This window comes from Podarcis erhardii (assembly GCF_964252035.2).
Source record: "Podarcis erhardii genome assembly, chromosome: 15".
NCBI lineage: Eukaryota > Metazoa > Chordata > Lepidosauria > Squamata > Lacertidae > Podarcis > Podarcis erhardii.
In genome coordinates this window covers 8,232,836-8,255,814 of record NC_138505.1, presented here as the reverse complement: position 1 = coordinate 8,255,814, position 22,979 = coordinate 8,232,836, and the positions used below count along the sequence as shown (strand labels likewise).

The 22,979-nt window shown below is 47.8% G+C and overlaps 1 protein-coding gene and 1 long non-coding RNA gene across 3 annotated transcripts in view; one reads left to right on the top strand and one right to left on the bottom strand.

Annotated features, from left to right (window-relative positions):
• LOC309330208 overlaps nucleotides 1–22,979 on the bottom strand; it is a 162,784-nt gene that overhangs the window by 107,383 nt on the left and 32,422 nt on the right. The gene's annotated exons all lie outside the window — the stretch shown is intronic.
• Nucleotides 834–21,109, top strand: LOC309330079 (protein S100-A1-like). Of its 2 annotated transcripts, none has more exons than XM_081841504.1 (3): nucleotides 834–969; nucleotides 19,055–19,259; nucleotides 20,767–21,109. In XM_081841504.1, the coding sequence occupies exons 2-3, from the start codon at nucleotides 19,119–19,121 to the stop codon at nucleotides 20,908–20,910; spliced, it is 285 nt and encodes a 94-aa protein (XP_081697630.1). In that variant the 5' UTR covers nucleotides 834–969; nucleotides 19,055–19,118; the 3' UTR covers nucleotides 20,911–21,109. The 2 variants fall into 2 exon arrangements, with proteins under 2 accessions (XP_081697630.1, XP_081697629.1); XM_081841503.1 differs by lacking the exon at nucleotides 834–969 and adding an exon at nucleotides 17,756–17,889.

Here is a 22,979-nt window from a genome sequence, read left to right as displayed (position 1 = left end):
CCAGGACTCCCAACTCCTATCAACCTCAGCCAGCAATGGCCAACCGCTGGGGATTGTGGGAGTTGGGAGTCCAGCCACATGCCCACCCCTCTCCTAGACACATGTCCCAACCATAGCTGTCAAGTGTCCCTTATTTGGCGGGACAGTCCCTTATCCCAGTGCCATGTCCCGCTGTTGTCACTTATTGATGAGGCTTCATTTGGCTGCTGGCTGGGCTTTCTGCCTTTGGCTCAGAGGGGCTCAGAAGTTGAACATACCTGTGCCCAGAAAATCCCTTATTTTGGCTGCTGATCCCTTATTTTCAAGGCTGCTGGTCCCTTATTTTCAAATCTGTAAGTTGATAGCTATGCTCCCAACCAATTAGGGATCACACATTAAATGCACGTAGAGAGGCGCAAAACAGAGATGGAGAGCTTCTGGCTCTCCAGTTGTCCCTGCTCAAAACTCCCATCAGCCCCTAGTCTGCGTGGCCAACCGCAAAGGTTCATGGGAGTTGTAGTTCTGCAACAGCTGCGGGGCCACAGCTTCACCACCGCCAATCAATAACTTTTTTGCTTTCCCTGTCCCAGAATTTTGGACGCTGTGTAAAAAAACAAACAAGCGAAAAGCACCCAGGCACCGAATATTTGAGCTTGGCTCCTTGAAAAACCTCAGAGGGTTATTTTTTCTCCCCCACCTTCATTTTATGAAGGAAGAATTGAGAGGTAGCGGGTGTGAGAGCAGGCTGTTTTTCGGAGATGGGGCACAATTGGCCTTTGTTATGCCCACGGCCTCTTCTGCTGGGCCACAGCAGGCTAGACAAACAGACTTCTGTGCTTTCTGACCGGTTGCCGACTTCCCTTCATTGGTGCTCGGAGGTGGGGAGGGTCCGGGGGAGGGTCCAGACCCGGGTACAAGGCAAGTCTCTCTGGCACCCACCTAGCCCAGACCTGCTGCAGCAGCCGCACACAAGATCCTTCCAGGTTTTAAGTAAGTGGTTTCGATTTAAGGGGATTGGGGAAGGGGCAGCACTGGGCATGACTTCCCCCTCCTCTCTGCTCTCCCAAGAAAAGGACACACGAAACGGAGCTCCTCAGTGTCTGGGACTTTTCAGCTTAGAGGCGAGGGAAAAGGGCGGCTTGACAGAAGTTTACAGAATTACGCATCACATGGATAACACGGAGAGAGGCTCTTCTCCTCCACAAGAGCAGAACTTGCAGGCAAAGCTGAGTGTTGGAAGATTCAGGACCTGTGGAACTCTCTGCCACAGGAATGTAGTGATGGCCGGCAACTGGAATGGCTTTAAAAGCGGACCGGGCATATTCATGGGAATAGAAGGCTATTCATAGCTACTAGACACATTGGCTACGCTCTGCCTCTGTGGTCAGAGGGAAACACAGGAGGGGAGAGGGCCATTGTGCTTGCGGGTTTGTCGCTGGGAAATATGGTTGGCAGCTGCAACGACAGGACTAGAGAGGGGCTGGGGGTCTGATCCAACAGCGTCTTCTTTTGCTGGTCTATCTAGATCAATATTCCCTCTGTCTCCATAGACAGGCAGCTGCGTTCAAGGGTTTCAGACAGGCGGCACTGCCAATAAGTCAAGTTAAGATCCTAGTCCTCATTGTTCTGAATAAAAAGCTGTGTTGATAAGGAAAACAGGAAACTGCCTTATACGGCACCAGGTCATTTGTTTGTTTGTCTTAGCATTTGCTGCACTTGAATGTCAGGGTTTCAGGTGAGAGACATTTCAAGACCTGGGACCTTCTGGGTACAAAGGAGGTGCTTTTCCACTGTGTGACGGCCCTCCCTTAAAGGGCAGCTGAAACGGTCCAGATGTTTGGAGCACCTATCAGGAAAAGGCAAACACATTTGGTGGGTTAGTTTGGGGGTGGGGGCAGCTGGGTGATGGAGGGGATAGGATGGAAAGTTGATATTATTATTTTTATTTTCTCTCTCTCTCTGCTGGAATGTCGGCACTGCCCAGGGAACGACTGGGAGCCAGCACGTTTAGGAGAGACCAATCAAAGCACTGCAAATCTGCACTGTGCGGTTGTGAATCTATGGAACTCACTGCTGCGGGGTTTTTAATTGATTTATTTTTGTGGATTTTATTACATGGTTTTATGATTGTGCTGTTTTCTCTGTGACATAAATGCAGTAATAGTACTTGTAATTTAATAATAATAATAATAATAATAATAATAATAATAATAATAATTAGTAGTAGTAGTAGTATTTTCTGATAGCTGCTGTGGGGGTACGGCCTAGCACAAAACAGCTGCAGCTTTTGAAAGAGTGAAAATGGCATTCCCGCCCTCCATCGGCTGCCGCCCAACAGGGAAAAGGGACCCACATCACGGACCACTGTACTTTCTCGCAGAGAGAAGCTCTTTGCACCTCTTCTCTGTCCAGAATGGGAAGATTGAATCCTGGCATGTTTAAGAGGGTGCTTTCAGTGTATAAGAATGAGCCAATGCAAACAGGAACTGAGCTGGAAGAGCAAACCACCCCTACATTTTGAAAGAGATATTTTGTGGGCACCATTAGAGGGGCTGGAGAGCACACTGGCACCCGTGGGCACCTAGTCCCCAAACCAGCCTGCCTCCGTGCCCCATGCCTTTCCCCTGGCTGGCGATTAGGGGGTGGTTACTCAGTTTGGCAAGCAAAAGGCACTCTGCACCTGCCCAGAGGCATTTCCTAGATGCAAGCAAGAGTTAAAGGAAGCCCTAATTTTCTCTGATTCAGGTCATCTACCCACAAGTGAACGGGTCTCTCTGAAAAGGGCTGGGGCACTTAATGCCTAAGCAGGGTAACTGTCGGTTACCCCAGAATTGGGATCATCCTCCTTTAATCCAGATCATTAACAAATTGAATAATCCAAGCGCTAGACCAATGTGGCTTCTCTGAGCAAGGAGCGTCTCCCATGATCCCTTCAATGTGCTGAGCTGGCAGTCACCATGGCTGCATGTGTTATGTTGACTTGGCGTCGCCATCTGCCCCCATGACTCATCTCTGACCCAGAAGATCCTGCAAGCGTGGATCTGTCAACCATGTTGCATATTAGAGAATAAAAGCAAATGTTCTTCCTCGTAAGTTTAGGGAGCAGGGGTGGAGAGGCCTGCAGCCCTCCAGATGTTGCTGCACTCCCAACCCCTGGCAGCAAGCATGCCCAATGGTCAGAGATGATGGGAATCATAGGATCATAGAATTTTAGACCCTGAGGAACATCTAGTGCATAGCTGTCAACGTTTCCCTTTATTTAAGGGAAATTCCCTTATTCTGAAAAGGATTCCTCGCAAGAAAAGGGGAAAGTTGACAGCTATGGTCTAGTTCAGTGTTTCCCAACCTTGTGCCTCCAGCTGTTTTTGGACTACAATTCCCATCATCCCTTGCTAGTCAGGGATGATGGGAGTTGTAGTTCAAAAACAGCTGGAGGCACAAGGTTGGGAAACACTGATCTAGTTCAACCCCCTGCAATGCAGGAATATGCAGCTGTCCCGTCCCAGGATCGAACCTGCAACCTTGGCGTCATCCAAATCTGGTGCTTGCGTTTGAGAATTGCTTTGTGCCCATTGTCCCTTTGCAAGGGACGAGGGAGGGAGAATGAGATGGCTTCCCCTCCCATTAGATGCCCTGCCCACCACCCCTCCAGCTTCGGTAGTTATCAGCCACCGCCAAATGGTAGAATCATAGAATCTTAGAGCTGGAAGGGACCCCGGGTCATCTAGTCCAACCCCCTGCAATGCAGGAATCTCAGCTAATAATAATAATAATAATAATAATAATAATAATAATAATAATAATTTATTATTTATACCCCGCCTATATATTCAAATCTACCATTCTATGATTCTATGAACGGTTGAAAGCCCGGCCCATGGCGCATTCGCTCTGCCAAACAGCAAGTGACGTTGGTCTCCCTCCTTGACTTGCTTGTCGATTGATGGCGATGTTTTAGCAAGGAACGCTGGCACCCTTCGCACAGGCGGCGGTGACCAGGGGTGGGGCGGCCTGTAAATCCACCCCTGGATTTGAGACACTGCTCTTCTTGTGCTTCGACATCAGATCCAACTCCCTCCGTTCCGACCCACCCCGTGTTCTTGCAAACATCTCGGTCGTTCCACTGCTTCCCCGCCCCCCCAGGTTCCTGTGCACACACAGAGAGAGAGAGACGCTTTTCCAAAATCCCACGGGCAAAGGAAGGGGCGAGGCTCAGCACTGCTGGTGCTACTGGACCAAGGAACTGAATGAGTTCTCTGTCTTGGCAGAGGGAGAAAATACAGTTGTAAACAGCTCCCCTTCTCCCCCTCCCAACCCTCCGTTCCCAACCCCTTCCTGTTCAGAAAGTACCAGAACCGGCTCTGCTATTCAATAAAGTGACACATCTGCCTCAGGTGGCAAAGGATAGGGGGACGGCCCCCACCTTCTCCCCTAACTTCACTAAACCAGCTTGCTTTGTAACCCTCCATGCTAGCCTGTGGCCTGCAGGTATGGTGAGGGATAATGTCCCACTGCTGGTCTAGAAATAAGACGAAACTGCTAATCTGGTCAGATTTTGTACATGGCATTTGAGGGGAGGCAATTTTTCCTTTGCCTCAGGGAGCAAAATGGCTTGGGCACGATGAGCCACTAGCAATGTAAGGAGGCATATTTTCCCATCCCACCCTGTGTTTGTCTCATGCAGTTAGTCTCCTGCCCCAAACTGTGCTGTTTGTATTGCTGTCGTACATAAGTAATTTTATCTATCTATCTATATTTATATTACATTTGTATACTGCCCCTCATTCAAGGATAACAGGTCAGTTCACAGTATATAAACACAAAAATACACCACATAAATGCAAAGGAAGCACAGGGGAAAATAATCAAGCATCACTTGCAGACTGAAAGCAATATACCTCCTTCAGGTATACAGGACCGAGGCCATTTAGGGCTTTAAAGGTCAACACCAACACTTTGAATTGTGCTCGGAAACGTACTGGCTGGCAGGCATGCTTCCTTCCCAAGCCTCTGTGGGATGAGAGTGATTCCCGCAGAGGCTTGGGAAAAGGTTGACAACTCTGGGAAATGAGGGGGGGGTGCCAGAGAGATCTTTGCACCACAGCGCCGAATACAGTAGTGCCCCGCAAGACGAATGCCTCGCAAGACGAAAAACCCGCTAGACGAAAGGGTTTTCCGTTTTGGAGGCGCTTCGCAAAACGAATTTCCCTATGGGCTTGCTTCGCAAGACGAAATGTCTTGCGAGTTTTTCCGACTTCCGCCCCCTTCCCCCCCCCCTTTTTCTAAGCTGCTAAGCCGCTTATCTGCTTATCCGCTAAGCTGATAAGCCGCTAAAAGCCGCTAAAAGCCACTAAGCCGCTAATAGTGCTAATCCGCTAAGCCATCAATGGGCTTGCTTCCCAAGACGAAAAAACCGCTAGACGAAGAGAATCGCGGAACGGATTCTTTTCGTCTTGCGAGGCACCACTGTATGCTTAAGACGGCCCTGATGGTAGGGAACCTAACACAAGCCTGCGGCATGTATCCTCTGGCTCCAAGGGAAGAGAAGGGTTGGGAGGTGGGATTCCAGCGGATGGGTTGACCGGAAGGGTACAGCGCACAGTTACTCCACGTTGACCAAACACAACAAGCTTCCGATTTTCGAAATCAAGCCTATGGAAGAGTGATATCCTAGACGCTGTGTTGTTGAAAAACGACACCTTTCTAGAAAGCTTATACTGCAGTGAAGAGCTCTGGGTTTTCTCCTCCCCACCATTAATAATTAGTTCAGACAATATATTATGGCAGCTTTTGAGGGGTCAACAAGATAGATATCAATAGGCTATAATAGGCCTTTCTGGGATAACTAGGTCTTACTCAGAGTAAACCCACCAATGGGTCTTCTCAGAAGTCCGCTCATCTCTTTATCAGTGGGCCTCAATAGTTTTTCAGCTTAGGCGGGAAGGTACTCTACCTCACCCTTCTGTCATGGCCGGCCATGTTGTGGCCTATTTGAACCCATATACCAAAATACTTCATTTCAGTGTGTTTTATTGTTCTCCTGGGAACTTTAAGGCTCGGGTGCCTTGGCATGTAATAGAACTTGTCTGGGTACCCCTATAAGTTAAAGCTCTCCATGAGTGGACTGTATATTAGGATTCCCAAATTTCAAAAAGTGAAAATCCCATGTTCTTGATTTTTTTTTTTTTTGCAAGATCTCCATTAAAAAGTATGCGTTTTAGCTATTTTTTAGGAAATTCGCAGCCACCCCCCCCCAAAAAAAAACCCACTTCAAATATGGGCTTTCCCGAACATTTTTACCAGTTTTGGAAAATTCCATCCCAACACCATTTTGTCAGGCAAATTCCAGACATATGGCAGCCCTACTGTAGATCAATACACCCCAGAGGGCCAGATTTTGGCCCAGGAGTTGCCAGTTGCTGATAAAGAGAATGTCAGCAATGGCCAGAGAGCTATAATTCTCAGAGTGGTTTAGCAATCAACCCCTCTTCCCAGGAAACTCTGAAAATTTTAGTTCTGTGAAGGGAAGCAGGCCCACCAACTAACGCTCAGGACACTTAACAAACAAAAGCTCCCAGCATTATTATTCTTTGGTAGGGGGGGGATATGACTGCTGAAGTGGTATAGGTAAAGGTAAAGGGACCCCTGACTGTTAGGTCCAGTTTCAGATGACTTTGGGGTTGCGGCGCTCATCTCGCTTAACTGGCCGAGGGAGCCGGCGTTTGTCTGCAGACAGCTTCCAGGTCATGTGGCCAGCATGACTAAGCCGCTTCTGGCAAACCAGAGCAGCGCACAGAAATGCCGTTTACCTTCCCGCCAGAGTGGTACCTATTTATCTACTTGCACTTTGACGTGCTTTCGAACTGCTAGGTTGGCAGGAGCAGGAACCGAGCAACGGGAGCTCACCCCGTCGCGGGGATTGGAACACCGACCTTCCGATTGGCAAGTCCTAGGCTCTGTGGTTTAACCCACAGCGCCACCCACGTCCCTTGAAGTGGTATAATCCTCCGTTAAATGTACGGTGTGCAGTGTGACCGTGATGTGCCGCCGTGCCCCGATACCACAGGAATGACTGTGCTCTTCTTTAAAAAACCGAAACCTTTTACATGTATTTCATAAAAGAAAATAAATCAAGGGCCATGTGTAAGGCTGGGTGGAAGTGGGAACATTCCAAAACGTCGTTCCATTCTGGAAAAATGACAAGGCTCCATTGCACAGCGCCGCAGCGCAATTACACAATTACACAACTGTTTGAGGACAGGAAGCAAGAGAGAAATATTAGACCGTGGAGGAATTCAGAGAGCGATGGAATGCTGGCAGGTCTCTGGAGCATCTCTGGTCCACGCCTTAAGCTCTTGCAAAATCAGCTGACGTTCACGGTGGCAAAGGCTTGGGAAGCAGTAGAGATGACAGCACACGTCACCCACTAGTGGCCGATGACCGGTACTTTAATTGCAAAGCTGGGCCAAACATTTCGCTACCTTTCTGGTAGAATTTGATGCGCTTCTTTTTTTTAAAAAAAATTAAAGGCCCTCGTCTAGTCATCGAAAGCCATTTTGTAGACTATTCATGGAATATCCTCCACATTCTTTCTGTGCATGCTGGTGGCGTCTGCCATTTCCCCTCACCATTTCCAGTGCATTGTGGGGGAATACAAAATGGCGGCCGGCTTGCCAACTCAGAAGCAGAACCAACTGAGGTGTGCTCTTCTTGGCAATCTGGAATTTGCCCTTGGTTTCATGCTCTGGCTAGTCATTGTTCAAAATGGCATTCAAGCAACCGTATCAATCACTACCCAGTGATTCACTATGTTGACTATAACATATCCGTGTGAAGAGGTAAGCCAGGAGCAGACCCAACTCCCACACTCTGTCAACATTATTATTATTATTATTATTATTATTATTATTATTATTATTATTTCATTGCATTAATAAGCCATGTTTCTGCCAAGGCACCCAAGGTGGCTTACAATTTTAAAGTACTAAGACAAATGATATAACATGGAAAATTGGGCGGGGGGGGGAGCTTACAATCTGACTGGAGCAAGCCCTGATGCTGTCAGCCCCTCCAAGTGTCCTTGTTTTCCAGGGACAGTCCCGGATTTACAGAAGCTGTCCCAGTTTCTGATTTGATCCTGCAATGTCCCACTTTTCATTAGGACGTCCCTATTTTCATCAGAGAAATGTTGGAGAGTACGGAGTTATGTGACCCCCTGTATAGATAAATAACTATACAACCCTTAGAAGACATCTGAAGGCAGCCCTGTAGAGGGAAGGTTTATTTAAGGTTTCATGTTTTATTATGTTTTTATATATTTTGGAAGCCACCCAGTGTGGCTGGGGCAAACCAGTAGGATGGGTGCTGTATAATAATAATAATAATAATAATAATAATAATAATAATCACTAGTAATACTACTACTGTGGAATTGGACATCCCTATTTTCATTGGAGAAATGTTGGAGGGGGGGGGTGTTGTGCCTGACTGCTTCACATTCTCCTTCGCCAGGCCAGAGAAGTAAAATCTTCTTTTTTTAAAATAATTTTTCATTAAAATTTTAAAGGTTACAGAAGAAAAAGAAAAGAAAACAATCAAGGAAGAAAAAGAAAAAACAATACATATATAAAAAAAAATCAAAAAACAGAAAAAAGAAATAAAAAACAAGTCAAACCTTTAACTCACTTACTTACATTCACTTATTTCCTTGACTTCCTCACACCTCCCATTTTTGTATTCTAATTCAATTAAATATTCCAGCAAATCCTTCCAACTTTGTTTTTATCCTAATAATTTATCTTAACATATTATAATTCTACCTTCTCTCTTTCACCAATTCATTTTTACTTAATCCTTTATATCCTTTCTGCTAAAACCACATAATTTTTTCCCCCAACATCTTTCTAACATTCCTTAATTTTACAATATTTCTGAAGATAAACTTTAAATTTCTTCCACTCTTCTTCCACCAACTCTTCTCCTTGGTCTTGCATTCTGCCAGTCATCTCAGCCAGTTCCATATAGTCCATCAGCTTCATCTGCCATTCTTCCCGGGTGGGTAAATCTTCTTTTTTCCAATACTTTGCGATGAGTATTCTTGCTGCTCAGAGAAGTAAAATCTTGGCTGCCAGAATAGCCTGGCAATGATGTCATGAGTCCCAACTGCTCATAAAGCGAGTGGAAGGCTGAGGTGGGGGGCAAGAGAGAGAATAACAAATGCAGCCCCACCAAACGAAGGGGCTTTGCAGGTAACGGCACCACAGACTCGGAGGCAACAGAGAAAGCCAAGATAAGGTAGATTTGCAGAAAGCAGAACGGAACATATCACCACATGTGGTGGACATGGATCATTTACACAAATATAGTGGAAGGTGATCATTAGAATAACAGCAACAGTATTGAAATATGAAGATCCGGTATGGATAGGGCAGAACTATATGTCACCTATCCTAAAGAAATAACATAAGGAACAGGCCTCCTATCTGCAAATACCTGTAAGAATGTTAATGGCTCAAAACTGGAAAGTTCCATTACTCCCTTCGTGGAAAGAATGTCCTAAGAAACTTTGGGATTTGGCTGTAATAGGAAGAATAACACCTAAGAGTGAAAACTGCAAGGGACTCTAGAAATAAATTATGGGGAAACAGGTTGCCCCTTAATACAATATTGTATTAAGAAAATAATGACCTTCCATAAAAGCTAATTCAAGTAGTTTTTGTCTTTCTCTTTTTAGGGAAAAAATGTCGTTTTACGTTGCCGTATTTTATTGCAGCATATTAAGGATCTGAAGGCTTTCTTTCTCAAGCAGCTTTGTTGATTATTTTAATTACAGTCAAATGGTTATATCTATCTAAAATAAACAAATTTGCAGTTGGGGACCTGCTAATATAGAGGATGGTGAGCAGAGTGATTGTAGAGTCCGAAACACCGTAGAGAGCCTGGGTGGAGCAGAACGTGCATGTGAAACTTTGTACGGCAATAGAAACTTTACCATTCAGCCTTGCAGGAACCTGTGTAATGCAGCGGTCAAGGGAGACATGGACTCAAAAAGGTTGAAAACCTCTGATATAATGCAAAGAGATTCAGACCTCCCCTCGATAAGAGTCTCGCCAAATCTGATTTGACTCCTACCAGGCTGCTAGAAGCAAGGGCAGAGGTTGTCTATGTGCCTACCAGCACCTCTTAAGACAGCCATTTTGCATTATGCCACGCTCCTGTGGCATCCATTTTGTGATAAGCCACATCCACGCAGACACCATTTTGTGAGCAGCACCCACGGCAATAGCTCAAAATTTTAAAATGGTGCCTTCTATCCCGAAAACGTTGGCAACGCCTGGACTAGGGCAGCAACTAGGAAACTCAAGGAGGCTAAAACATCATCATCATTATGAATAATAATCACCATTAACAATAATGAGCAGGAAGGCACATGAGGCCACCGACTTGCTGAAGCCTGGGCCTGGTCAGTGTCTGCATGGACAGGAACAATATAGTTTCTAACATGGAGTAAAAAGCAGGATATAAATGTGAATGGGGTATGAGTTTCCCCTGAGTGCCTTATTGATAGTACATTTGTAATCAGCACAGATCCTGACTTTCCCATTTGCTTTAAGGGGCGTGACGATTGGAGTCTCCCACTTAGCGGAGTCCACGGGTGAGAGAACTCCCTGCTTGACCAATTTATCCAGCTCTGCTTCAATCTTGGGTTGCAGTGCAAATGGCACTCGCCTTGGTTTGAGTCGGATTGGGGCCACCCCAGGGTCCAATTCAAAGTCAACTGGGGGCCCTTTATAACAACCCAGTTTTCCATTAAAGAGACCAGCAAATTCTTTGCATAATGCCTCGCTCATCTCAGGGCAGGTTTGGATTGAATTAAGCCCTGATATACTCAGTCCCAGGGCGGGGAACCAGTCAGTGCCCAGGAGACTGGGGCGACTGCCCTTCGCAATCACCAGTTTGAGTACCGCCTGTTTGTCCCGGAACTGTACTCTCACGGCACACATTTCCATGACATGGATGCGGCCCGCTGAGTATGACTGCAAAGTTGCCGGGAAGGGCTCCAGAGGGGGCAACTTACCCCTGGGAAAGAATGTCCTCGCGGTCTGGTCCGACACGATAGTGAATCCAGATCCGGAGTCCACCTCCATGTCGCACAGCTGACCCTCAATCTTCACCTTGACGTGTGCCTTGCCTTGCGCTGGAAACTGCACGACCCTCCCGTTGATCTCCGTTACGTAGTGGCAGTCCTTTAGAACATGGTTTGCTGTGGGCGATCTGCGATGCTCCAGTCTAGGTGCTCCTGTCGCTCCCAACGCCGCCGATCTACAGACCCTGGCGATGTGACCTGTCTTCCCACACGTCCGGAACATAGCATCCCGGAAACGACAACTCTTCCGCTCATGGTTTCCGCCACAACCAGGGCACCTGCCTCGGTGATCTTTGTGCACTGTGCAGGCCTGACGCACTGACTCGACCCCACGAACTGGGCTCTGGCTCGGAGTAGCCTCTAGCTCATCCATGGCATGCGCAACTTCTATCTGTGGCTTAGGGGCCCTGCGACTGGCATCAAGCTCCTCTCTTTCATAATTCTCCGTGGCGGTGGCCTCCTTCAAGGCTGAAGCAAGGGTAACCTCTTCTTTAGCCACGATGCGTCTTCTGGCTTTCTTGCTGCTCAGACCACCGACAAACCGATCCAGGAGAGTCTCTTCCAGATCTTGGAAGTCGCAGTGCTGAGCGAGCTTCCGCAGTTCAGCTAGAAATGCAGATACAGACTCCCCAGCACGCTGCTGCCTCTTATGAAACTCCATCCGCCGGGCCATCTTGGTCTCAGTAGGCGCTAAATGGCTTGTTAGGAAGGCAAGAATATCTTTGAGAGATGTCTCACTTAGCTTCGCTGGGGCAAGCAATGCCTTGGCCAGCTTGAAGGTCTCAGGCCCACAGTAGCTCAGGAATGTGGCCCTTCTTTTGCTGGCATCGGTGATCCCTTGAGCCACTGCGAAGAACTCGAAGCGTTCGACGTAGTCTTCCCACGTGTGGGGCTCTGATGGCTGGAAGGGCTCCAATACCCTTGGACTCTCCATTGTCCTGTGGGCAGGGTCGTCTTCTCAGCTGGCCAGTGAGTCTTGTTCTTAGCTTCAATCCGGACTCTGAGGCAGGGCTGCGTTTAACCGCTCCTCAGCATTCCGGATCCCATCCTCGTCGCCAGTTGTTGTGACGTGGGGTTTGTGATTTCAGCTCTCTTGACATAATATGCTGGAGACAGTTCTCTAGTAACACTTCTTTATTAAAGCAACAAGACTAAAACCTGAGGAGGGGAGAGCTACATTTATAGGGACAGGGAACTAGCTAGAAGGGATACATTTTGGAGGGAACAATATCAGGCAATCACAGTCCTGCCTTTTGGAGGCAACCAATAAGAAAGAGGATCCAAATACAGCAGCTTAAATGAACCAATAGTAGCTGTACCCTCTGGAACCAAAAGGCAGTTACTTTACCCTAATGCAAATACAGACAATAATAATACAGATATAAAATCCTTTGACTCAATACACAACACAATGCATATGACAGGCTATTACAAATCAATTCCTGTGCCTTCAAATTAGACTACTGTACTGAATTTTGTAGGGACGCAGATGGCGCTGTGGGTTAAACCACAGAACCTAGGACTTGCCGATCAGAAGGTTGGCGGTTCGAATCCCCGCGACAGGGTGAGCTCCCGTTGCTCGGTCCCTGCTCCTGCCAACCTAGCAGTTTGAAAGCACGTCAAAGTGCAAGTAGATAAATAGGTAAGGTAAGGTAAACGGCGTTTCTGTGTGCTGCTCTGGTTCGCCAGAAGCAGCTTAGTCATGCTGGCCACATGACCCGGAAGCTGTACACTGACTCCCTCGGCCAGTAAAGCAAGATGAGCGCCGCAACCCCAGAGTCGGTCACAACTGGACCTAATGGTCAGCGGTCCCTTTACCTTTACCGAATATTGTGTTTTGTTTTTTCTCTTGTATACACAATGCTTGGCTCATGGACTGCCGTAGCTTGGGTTTTGAATGTCTTATGTGATTTTTCAATTTCGTTGTTCTGTATGGGACAATGACAATAAAGATTATCGTATCGTAGGTAATTATTTCCCCCACTGCAAGTTCCCAAGCCCTGTTATTGGTTGGGCTCCGTCCCCAGTGCGGCCATGTTGAGCCTAGCTCTGCCCCCACGAGCCGCCATTTTGCGCCAGGCCCCTCCCACCCCAACAAATTTGATCCCTCAACTCTGAAGACTTCCCACACTTTGCTAAAAAAAATGTGCCCAGCCCTGAGTTTTGCCACACCCCTGGGGTGCCCTCGACGTTTCCCCACACGGCAGCCAACTGAGAACTGCAGCCCCGCCTGCCCTGAGCTGACTTTGCCTCATGTGTGTGCCCGGGGTGGCATGAAACATCGTGACTTATGCCTGAGAAAAAGGATGCCAAATCCAGCTCTGGAGGAGGAAAAGGCACAATAACACAATGCATGATTAATGGCCTCCCCCTTGCATCATTAATGCCGGGACGGTTTATTCTTGCCACAAGCTCCAGGTCTTGTAACTGGACCCGAGGCGTGTGGGTGGGTTGTGGTTTTTTTGTTTTTTGTTTATTTCCAGTTGGGCTTTGCTTGTCCCGGCTCCAGGCCCGGAATCCGGTTTCGGGTCTCCTCCGTTTCCGCGGCAACCATTGAGGGCAGCGCGTTTTCATTCAACAAGGGCCCTTTCTCATCCCTGCGTAACCCAGAGTCAGGTGGGCCCGGATCCGTCACCCGAGTGGACTCCTCTGACAGCACCCTTTGTCCGATAGGAAGCTGGCAGAGACACCCGATCGCGGGCCCTCCTTATCGAGAGGATGGGTTACAAGTCCCCGGACAATGCCACCGTTACGGCAGAAACCGTACTCGCGGTATTAATAGACCAGGCGCTGACCAAAGAAAAAAACCCTCGCAGGAGTCGCGCCCGGCCAACGTGCTGCTGCCGAGATTTTGCAGGATGATTTCGGTCTGATGCCGGTTTGCCCAAATATCCGGGATTTTTTTTGGGGGGGGGGGGTTCTTCTTTGACCATTGGAAGAAAATTTGAAGAAACAAACTCCTTTTAAAAAGAGCTGATATGTTGGTGCAGGCAAGCGGAAACAGAAACACATATATTACATATAGTTCACAGAGTCGAGGACTCATAGTGAGAGCCATTGGTAGGAGTTTCAGACTAGGGCCTGGGAGAGATCGGGATTCAAATCCCCCCAATTTGGCCCTGTGAAGTTCATTTGAGGGACCTTGGGCCAGTCGCTGCCTCTCATCCTGACCTACCGTATTTTTTGCTCTATAAGACTCACTTTTTCCCTCCTAAAAAGTAAGGGGATATGTGTGTGCGTCTTATGGAGCGAATGCAGGCTGTGCAGCTATCCCAGAAGCCAGAACAGCAAGAGGGATTGCTGCTTTCACTGCGCAGAGATCCCTCTTGCTGTTCTGGCTTCTGAGATTCAGAATTTTTTTTTTCTTGTTTTCCTCCTCCAAAAACTAGGTGCGTTTTGTGGTCTGGCGCGTCTTATAGAGCGAAAAATACGGTACTTTGCAGGGTTGTTTGGGGGGTTAAATGAAGAGGTGGGAGGACCATGTATGCCGCCTTAAGCTCTTTGGGGTATAAATGCAATTAATAAAACAAAACTATATTGAGGTATATTATTTACATGAGGTGTATCACCTCAGTTAGCAAGGTTATCAATTTAGATAATTCAGGTATGACATCTTTTCTTACATTTATCTGCTATGCAATAAAAAGGTAAAGGGACCATTAGGTCCAGTCGTGACCGACTCTGGGATTGCGGCGCTCATCTCGCTTTACTGGCCGAGGGAGCCGGCGTACAGCTTCCGGGTCATGTGGCCAGCATGACTAAGCTGCTTCTGGCGAACCAGAGCAGCGCACAGAAACACCGTTTACCTTCCCGCTGGAGTGGTACCTATTTATCTACTTGCACTTTTGACTTGCTTTTGAACTGCTAGGTTGGCAGGAGCAGGGACCGAGCAACAGGAGCTCACCCCGTCGCAGAGATTTGAACCACCGACCTTCTGATCAGCATGCCCTAGGCTCTGTGGTTTAATCCACAGCGCCACCCGCGTTCCTAGCAATCCTAGGTCTACTTACCGAGTATGTCTTAGAGAAAAGGCGAGGAAGGGGGAACATGAGAGAAGAGCTGTCCGAAATTATGCATGTTGTGAAGACAGCGGATAAGTTTTTCCTCCCTCTTGCATCGTACTAGAACTCAGGCACAGCCAGTGAAGTCAAATGTCAGGTAGATTTGGAACAGACAAAACAAAGGACTTCTCCCTATTTAAGCTCCCACAAGAGGCAACAATGGCCACCAACTTGCGACAGCTTTAAAAGATTAGGAAGTTAGCTTAGCTGCAGCTGCTAACGTTCTGTCAACCGCAGGAGGGGAGAGTTGCTGTTGCACGCAGGCCTTTCTTGCAAGCTTCCCATGGTCATCTCGTTGACCCTTATACCCCATAGGCTGCTCCATTAGGGTAAATGGGTCACTGCCATGGCTTCCTACTTCCAGGGTGACCCTGGCTGTCAGCTTCCTCCTCCTGCTTAGTCTCAGGGTTGCCCCTGGTAGTACTCAGCGGGAAGCAAAAGGATGGGGCCATTGGCTCTCTGGCGCCACCTACTGCTGGGCTCCCTGCCTTCCGCCCTACCAGTTCTAACAGCCACCGCTTGAGCTCTAAGGACAGGACACCGGACTAGATGGGCCTGATCCAGCACAGCTTTTCAATGCTCATAGTTTACTCATAGTTCGGAGTAAACATGGGTAGGATCAGGACCGGCGTTAGCAACCGGCTTCCAGATGTTAACGGAGAAATCTGAGGGTTCCCTTGGACAAAAAAAAACCAAGGGCACCAGCCAGGAATACCATAGCAAACAGCAGCCAGTAGGCTTGTCTTTATTGAAGACTGTCGCGACAGGACTCCCACCTGCTACCAGGTGGAACAAGATGGAAGCCCCGAACAAAAGAGAAACCAAATTTTTATTAGCTGCTAATTTCCATGTTAAAGGTAAAGGGACCCCTGACCATTACGGCCAGTCGCGGATGACTCTGGGGTTGCGGCGCTCCTCTTGCTTTATTGGCCGAGGGAGCCGGCGTACAGCTTCCAGGTCATGTAGCCAGCAGGACTAAGCCGCTTCTGGCGAACCAGAGCAGTGCTCGGAAACGCCGTTTACCTTCCCACCAGAGCAGTACCTATTCATCTACTTGCACTTGATGTGCTTTTGAACTGCTAGGTTGGCAGGAGCAGGGACCGAGCAAGGGGAGTTCACCCCGTCATTGCGAGGATTCGAACTGCTGACCTTCTGATTGGCAAGCCCTAGGCTCTGTGGTTTAACTCACAGCACCACCCGCATCCCTAATCCCCATGTTACACCCCCCCCCAACTACATCATTAATACATCATGGTTACATCGTGAAAGCGGAGGTCTGGTGGCAGTAATCTGAGCATCCTGGACCCTGCCCCATGGTTCCCCTTGCCCTCCACCATACACCTATCAAGTGAAACAAAAGAGATATTTACATTTCCCTGTTTCCCAGCCAAGTTAATCCCACCCTTTTGTCTTCATTAGGGTTTGTTATTTCTGGAATGGCTACCTGTCTGGCACTCAGGTATCAGGATGCCAGGAATTATCACTCAGGCAGAGGGGCTGCTGCGTAGCTGAGCTCACATGTCTATATGAATTTCTGAAGTTTTCCCAGCGAGTCAGTACATAGATACATTTGTCAGTGAATTGTTACGTTTGGTATTGTGCAGCAGAGGCCGTTTGAACAGATAGGAAGAAACTGTGACAAAGTGTTTTGTGGGGACAAATCACAAAAGTCACAAAAGTGTCTGATTTTGGTAGTGGGATGCATGTGCATGATATCTGCTGGAGGGCCAACCCCCCCCCCCAACCTATACATAAATTCCTGCCACACTACAGCAGGTGCTAAGGCCCCAGGTGGGCCGACCAGCAGCTGCCCCTAGCACACTTTGGGCGGTTGGGTCTATGAGCTGCCATTTCAGTTTCCCAGAATGTCCCTGAGTGGCCCTGGGGCATTGTGGGCCATTAAAACGCCAGGTCCTGGCCTCGCTTTGACACCACTGGTTCCCAGTGAGCCCCTCAGGGCTCCCCAGGTGTGGAACCACCCCTGCCTAAGATTGAGCTGATAGTCTGAGTGGAGGAAGAGAAGTACCCCGGCTCCTGCGCACTTGAACATTTGGGCGCCACGCAGCATGAGGCTTCCTTTTCGAGCTTTCAATGTATCCCAGAGGACAACTGCGCTCTTTGATCGGGCCAAGGAGCAAACAAATATAGCGGGCGATGGAGGAAGAAGAACTTCCAGCAGCGGTCAAGTAAAACAGAGAAATACAACTGTGAAAACAAGGCCAAAGATTTGCTTTGCTGTGTTGACCACGGTGGTTGCAGAACCCCAGCCTTTTCCCACTTGTGGGTTTTTGGGGCTCGCACAGGGCAGATTTTATTCGCTAGCCTTTTGGGGGAGCGACACAGTTCCCCATCAAAAAGCGTGAGGGTTCTCTGGATCGCGTATTCAGCAGGGAGTAAAAAGAAGAAAAGGAGTCCTGTTTGCATAGGATGAGAATTTTTCCACTGTATTCAGTCATTCCCTGGGCTTAGTGGCTCCATCTGGGTGTGGTGGAGAGAATCCTGCCTAATCCGGCACCCACCCTGCCCCTTTAAATTTGGACACTGCCTGCCCGGTGAGCTCCCAGCCAGATTGTCCAGCTGCCGGTATCGGTTTCTTCCTTTGGGGGAGGGCGTTGGGATCGTATTTAAAGCCACTGACCAGCTATTTTGGACTCGCTTTGTCAGAGGCAGCTGCGACGCACAGAACTGAGGACAGAAAGAGAGGTGAGGGTGATGGTTTTGGGGTTGCGCCCACACAGGTGAGGGTGGGAGGCAGGTGTGGTGGGAGCAAGCGAGGGCAAGGGTTTTCGAAGCCAGGAACAGGTGGCCCCAACCTTTAAGCGACTGTAAAACTGAAAATGCAAGAGTCTTCTTGTGCCATTTAGTTGATTGTAGTTATACCCCCACCCCCTCGAGGAGTTGAGGATGGCCAATGCAGTCTCCCCAATCTCCCTTTATATCTTCCCAAAAGGCCTGCAGTGCTAGTTACACTGACAGAGTGGCTGGCCCAAAACCGACGAGTTTGCAGGGCGATTTGAACCTGGGTTTATCCAGCCCTAGTCCAACACACTAATCTCTACAGAGCTGTATGAGCATGCCTGCCCTTTCGCTGTCGCTGTGCTTCATGCCTGGGACTCCTGTCCAGAATGCCAACATGGCAGAGCCTCACTCTCTTACTTTGGATCTCTCTTCCTTGATTCAAAACTCCTGAAGCGCAGCCTGAGAATACGGGTGGGAAATTATCTGTGTACACGCCATATGTTTAAAGCATATTCCCTGCCTGCACTCCCCCCCCAAGAATCCTGGAGAGTGTACTTTGCCCTTCACCGAGCTACAACTCCCAGCACCTTTAAACTACAGTTCCCAGGATTGGGGGACGTCATGTGCTTTAAGTATGCTTCAAATCTACGGTGTATTTCTGACTACAGAAAGGGGTCGTCGGGAGGTTTGGGAGAGGTAAAAGGAAGTACTTCTTCGTGTGGTGCAGTTAAACTACGGAACTCACTGCCACAGGAGGCAGCAATGGCCGCAGCGAGTTGCATGGCTTTAAGAGAGGACTGGACAAATTTGTTGAGGATAAGGCCACTGGTGGCTACGCTCTGCATCCACAGACGGAGGCAGCAAATCTTCTGGATACCAGTGGCTGGAAACCATAGGAGGGGAGAGGTCTCTTGTGTTCGAATCCTGCTTGAGAGCTTCCCATTATGGCATTTGCTTGGCCACTGTGAGAAACAGGACTAGATGGCCATTGGCCTGACCCAGAAGGCTCCTGTTCTTATATCATGGGGTGGGTGGGTTTTCCCACCTTGTGTGACATTTCCTGGCTGTGTGTTAATGGCTGCATGCATGCACCCAGGGAGTTTGATGGTCAACCTGCATTCCTCCACAGGGTCGGTTCTTTTATCGGGCTTCTCTCCTCCTCCTCCTCCACCACCACCACCACCACCGCAGAAATGACGTCGCAGCTGGAGAGCGCAATGGACGGCCTCATCTCCGTCTTCCACAGCTACTCGGGCAAGGAGGGCGACAAATACAAGCTGAGCAAGAAGGAGCTGAAGGAGCTGCTGCAGAACGAGCTCGGCTGCTTCCTGGAGGTATGGAAAGTTTTAATGGGGAAACGGAATGGAGTAATCCCCAAGGAGGGCAAGCCCGACTGGCCGGCACAGCGATACCGGACCTCTCCGCAGCACAAGCTTTTGTTACCTGTCCCATCCAACGCTGGCTTGACAGTGAAATGTGGTCCTAGCAAGCTGGTTGGTGGCAGGAGACCGGGGGGGGGGGGGGGGTTTGAAACAAATCCGGCATTGGGTGGATTTAAACAGAGGGATGATGCACGACTTGGTCTGCCGCCATTCATGCATGCCTTTCTTGGGTTCTCTTCGCATGGGTTCTCTTCGCATGGCCTGTCAATGCAAAGGATAGAATTATAAGGAGCGTCTCCACCCCCATCGTTCTACCCGGACACTGAGGTCCAGCTCCGAGGGCCTTCTGGCGGTTCCCTCACTGCGAGAAGCCAAGTTACAGGGAACCAGGCAGAGGGCCTTCTCGGTAGTGGCGCCCTCCCTGTGGAACGCCCTCCCACCAGATGTCAAAGAGAACAACTACTATCAGACTTTTAGAAGACATCTGAAGGCAGCCCTGTTTAGGGATGCTTTTAATGTTTGATGTATCATAGTATTTTAATATTCTTTTGGAAGCCGCCCAGAGTGGCTGGGGAGGCCCAGCCAGATGGGCGGGGTATAAATAATAAATTATTATTATTGTTATTATTATTATTATTAAGGATAGTTCTATCAGTGCTTCTTTGCCAATACAGTGAAATAGATCTTCCATGTTCAAGGGTAGTTTGCTGCAGAAAACCAGGTATTTGAACAGCACCAGGAACTTTCTGCTAGTCCTGTTAAATATTTTGGAATGCTGTTTGTTTGCTATGCATTCGGACACATCTTGCAATAATGTAACCAAATTTTGAATGGGGTTTCCTGAGATCAAGGAGTAGGTTTTTTGCCTATGTTTGGATCAAGATGGATTGCTGAATCCTTCAAAGCTGTGCTCATTCTAACCAAATTTTGTGTGATGGTTCCAGAGATCAAGAAGAAGGTTTTTCTTCTACGTTCGGATGCAGTCGGGTGCCATTTTGATTCAAGATGGCAGGCGGAACCTTTTGAAAATGTACCAATTTTAACCACTGTTTTCCAAACCGCTCTCATCTTTTTGGTTCCCGGGAATTCCCAAGCAATGCTGCGTACGGGATGGGTAGCGTACAATCCTCCTGCACACATATAGATGTTAAGAAGTCAAAGCACAGTTCCCCTTGGATGATTTGTACAGCAGCATCACAATCCTGGATTTGCAGGAAGTCAGAGCAGGGTAGGGGAGTGGGAGAGAAGGCAGGTTCTTAAATGGTTTCTAAACAACAGCAGAGGTTTGAATAAAGCAGAGAGGGAGAGATACGGAGGCGCTGCGAGAACATGGAGTGGGTTTGATGGAGCTGTGAATACATGGGGCAGGAAGTAAGTGGGGCTGGCGAGCGATGCAAACAGAAGCAGTAGTAAAACAACACAATTGTAAAAAATGAACCCCTTCTCTCCTGTGTTGCAGGCCCAGAAGGACACAGAAGCAGTGGATAAGATCATGCATGACCTGGATGAGAACGGCGATGGGGAGGTCGATTTCCAGGAATTCGTGGTCCTGGTGGCAGCCCTCACTGTGGCTTGCAACAACTTCTTCTGGGAGAACTCCTGAGGGGCTGGAACCCCTGGCGAGCCACGGAAGCAGCTGCTTTGCCAAGCCTGGCATGGCACCCCTCTTGCCGTCTCCTTCTGGGTCCCCCTCCTAGCCTCCTTGGCTTCTCCCTCCAGCCTGGAGGAAAGAGAGCACCTTTCAGTGCCATGTAATCGCTCGCCGAGACAACGCTGCTTAATAAAAGCCATCCCCCACCCAACCCTTTGCTGGTGGTCTGGTCTGCTTTTCTTGCAGGGGAAAGTGGGGAGGAGCAGATGTGGGGATGGGACAACCACCTCCGGTTCCAGGATTGGGACCTTTCTACTCAGCTATCCACGCAAGGGCTGAAACTAAAAAAACAGAAAAATTCTATTTCACTTCTAGCGCTGGCGGCACCAACTGATGCGGCCAGTGTTGTTAAAATAAATATGCCCACGAATGTCACTAGCCTGCCATTAATTTTACTGGCCTGCAAAAATATTTTACTTAGAAGCCCACTCTTTAACCAGCATGGAAATGTTGGCTACAAGCCTTCTAGGGGTTTTTTCTTTTTACCAGCCTGCTGTCAAGTAGATTGAGCAATAAGTTTCTGCTGTGCTAGCCTGCATAATTTGTGTGTGTGTGTGTGTGTGGTCGTGGAGGAAGGTCATATGTATGTGACTAACATAACAGAGTAAACCAGTATCTCTGTGACCTTAGTCACTGAAAATAAAGATATGGTTTCATTGGTGATTAACAACATCCTTTCAGGATACAGGACAAACTTATCCAAACTGCTCTTTGATGCATTAAAAATCATCTAAAAAGGTGTCCCAAGTAATATATATAGGGTACTTTTTTGTTACTCAAAATAGATTAAACTTTGTTTGAGCTCTAACTTTACTACAAACAAAACAAAACCAGAGAAATGTTCACTGCAGCAAGGGATTGGCTGACTCATATATTGCGCCCAAGATTTTTCAGCACCTTCCATCTTCAAAGCTGCAGTCCTACCCATTTCCCAAAAAGGTGAGGTCCCATTCGATTCAATGGGAATGAATTCTGAGCAGACTTGTACAAGATAGCGCTGTAAGGCTACAATGCACACTGTGGAATTAATCTCATTAAATTCAGTGAGATTTACTTCTGAGGAAACCTGGATAGGACCTGCAGGAAGTGAAGAAAACCTTGATCTGGGAGTGGAAAAGCATCTCTCTGATGACTGTAGAGGACTGCCACCTTGTGGTCAACCAATAAATGACACATCTTGATCCTATGCATTTTTACTCATAAAAGGGATATTGTAAAGCTGGAAAGTTTCAGAAAAGAACAACCCAAATGATCAAGGAGTTAAAGCAACTCCTCTACTAGGAAAGATTACATTTAGAGCTTTTTTATTTTAGGAGGGAAATGCAAGTTGGGAAGACATGATAGAGGTGCTTAAGATTATGGGCTGCATACACTGTTGTTTTAAAGGATAACAGATATGGTAAAAGGAGAATTTCCTGGATGCACAGATCCAGGTTTGGGGCAGGTACTCTTTGGTGAGAGAGCCCCAGCAGAGATTTAAATTAAAACCACAAAACAGGCAGGAAAGTAAAATGTGGGAATATAAACTGATGGGCCTTTAAAATATCCTCTCCTAAGACGCTTTCAGAGTTCCCAATTTCCCTTAGCACAGAAAAAGCCCATGTGTTTGAGAAGTTAATAAAGACACAGGACAGACAAAATAAAGTCCTCCTTCACACAGCACATAGCTAAAACTATGAAATTTGCTCCTGCAAGATGCAACAGCAGCCACCAATTTGGATGGCCTTAAAAGAGGATTAGACAAATTCACAGGGAGTAAGGTTATCCGTGGCTACTAGCCACAATGGCTCTGTTCTTCCTCCATAGTATATACACAAAGTATCAAATGTGGTGACAGTAATAATAATGCAACAAAACAACACCACAAACTGGCTTATGAGTATAAAACCAAATTTACTAGAATAACAACCAGAATAGACTTGTAACCATTCAAGCAACAAACATACTAAGGTGCCATGTGCAAAACAAAGCCTGGAGATACTGTAAACATGGAGTGGATAAATGTACAGCTGTATCTTAAC

Bases quoted from the DNA above. Each gene is read 5' to 3' on its own strand.
- LOC309330079 (XM_081841504.1), top strand. From the start codon at position 19,119: ATGACGTCGCAGCTGGAGAGCGCAATGGACGGCCTCATCTCCGTCTTC. The intron at 19,260-20,766 runs GTATGGAAAGTT...CCTGTGTTGCAG, and splicing joins AGCTCGGCTGCTTCCTGGAG to GCCCAGAAGGACACAGAAGC.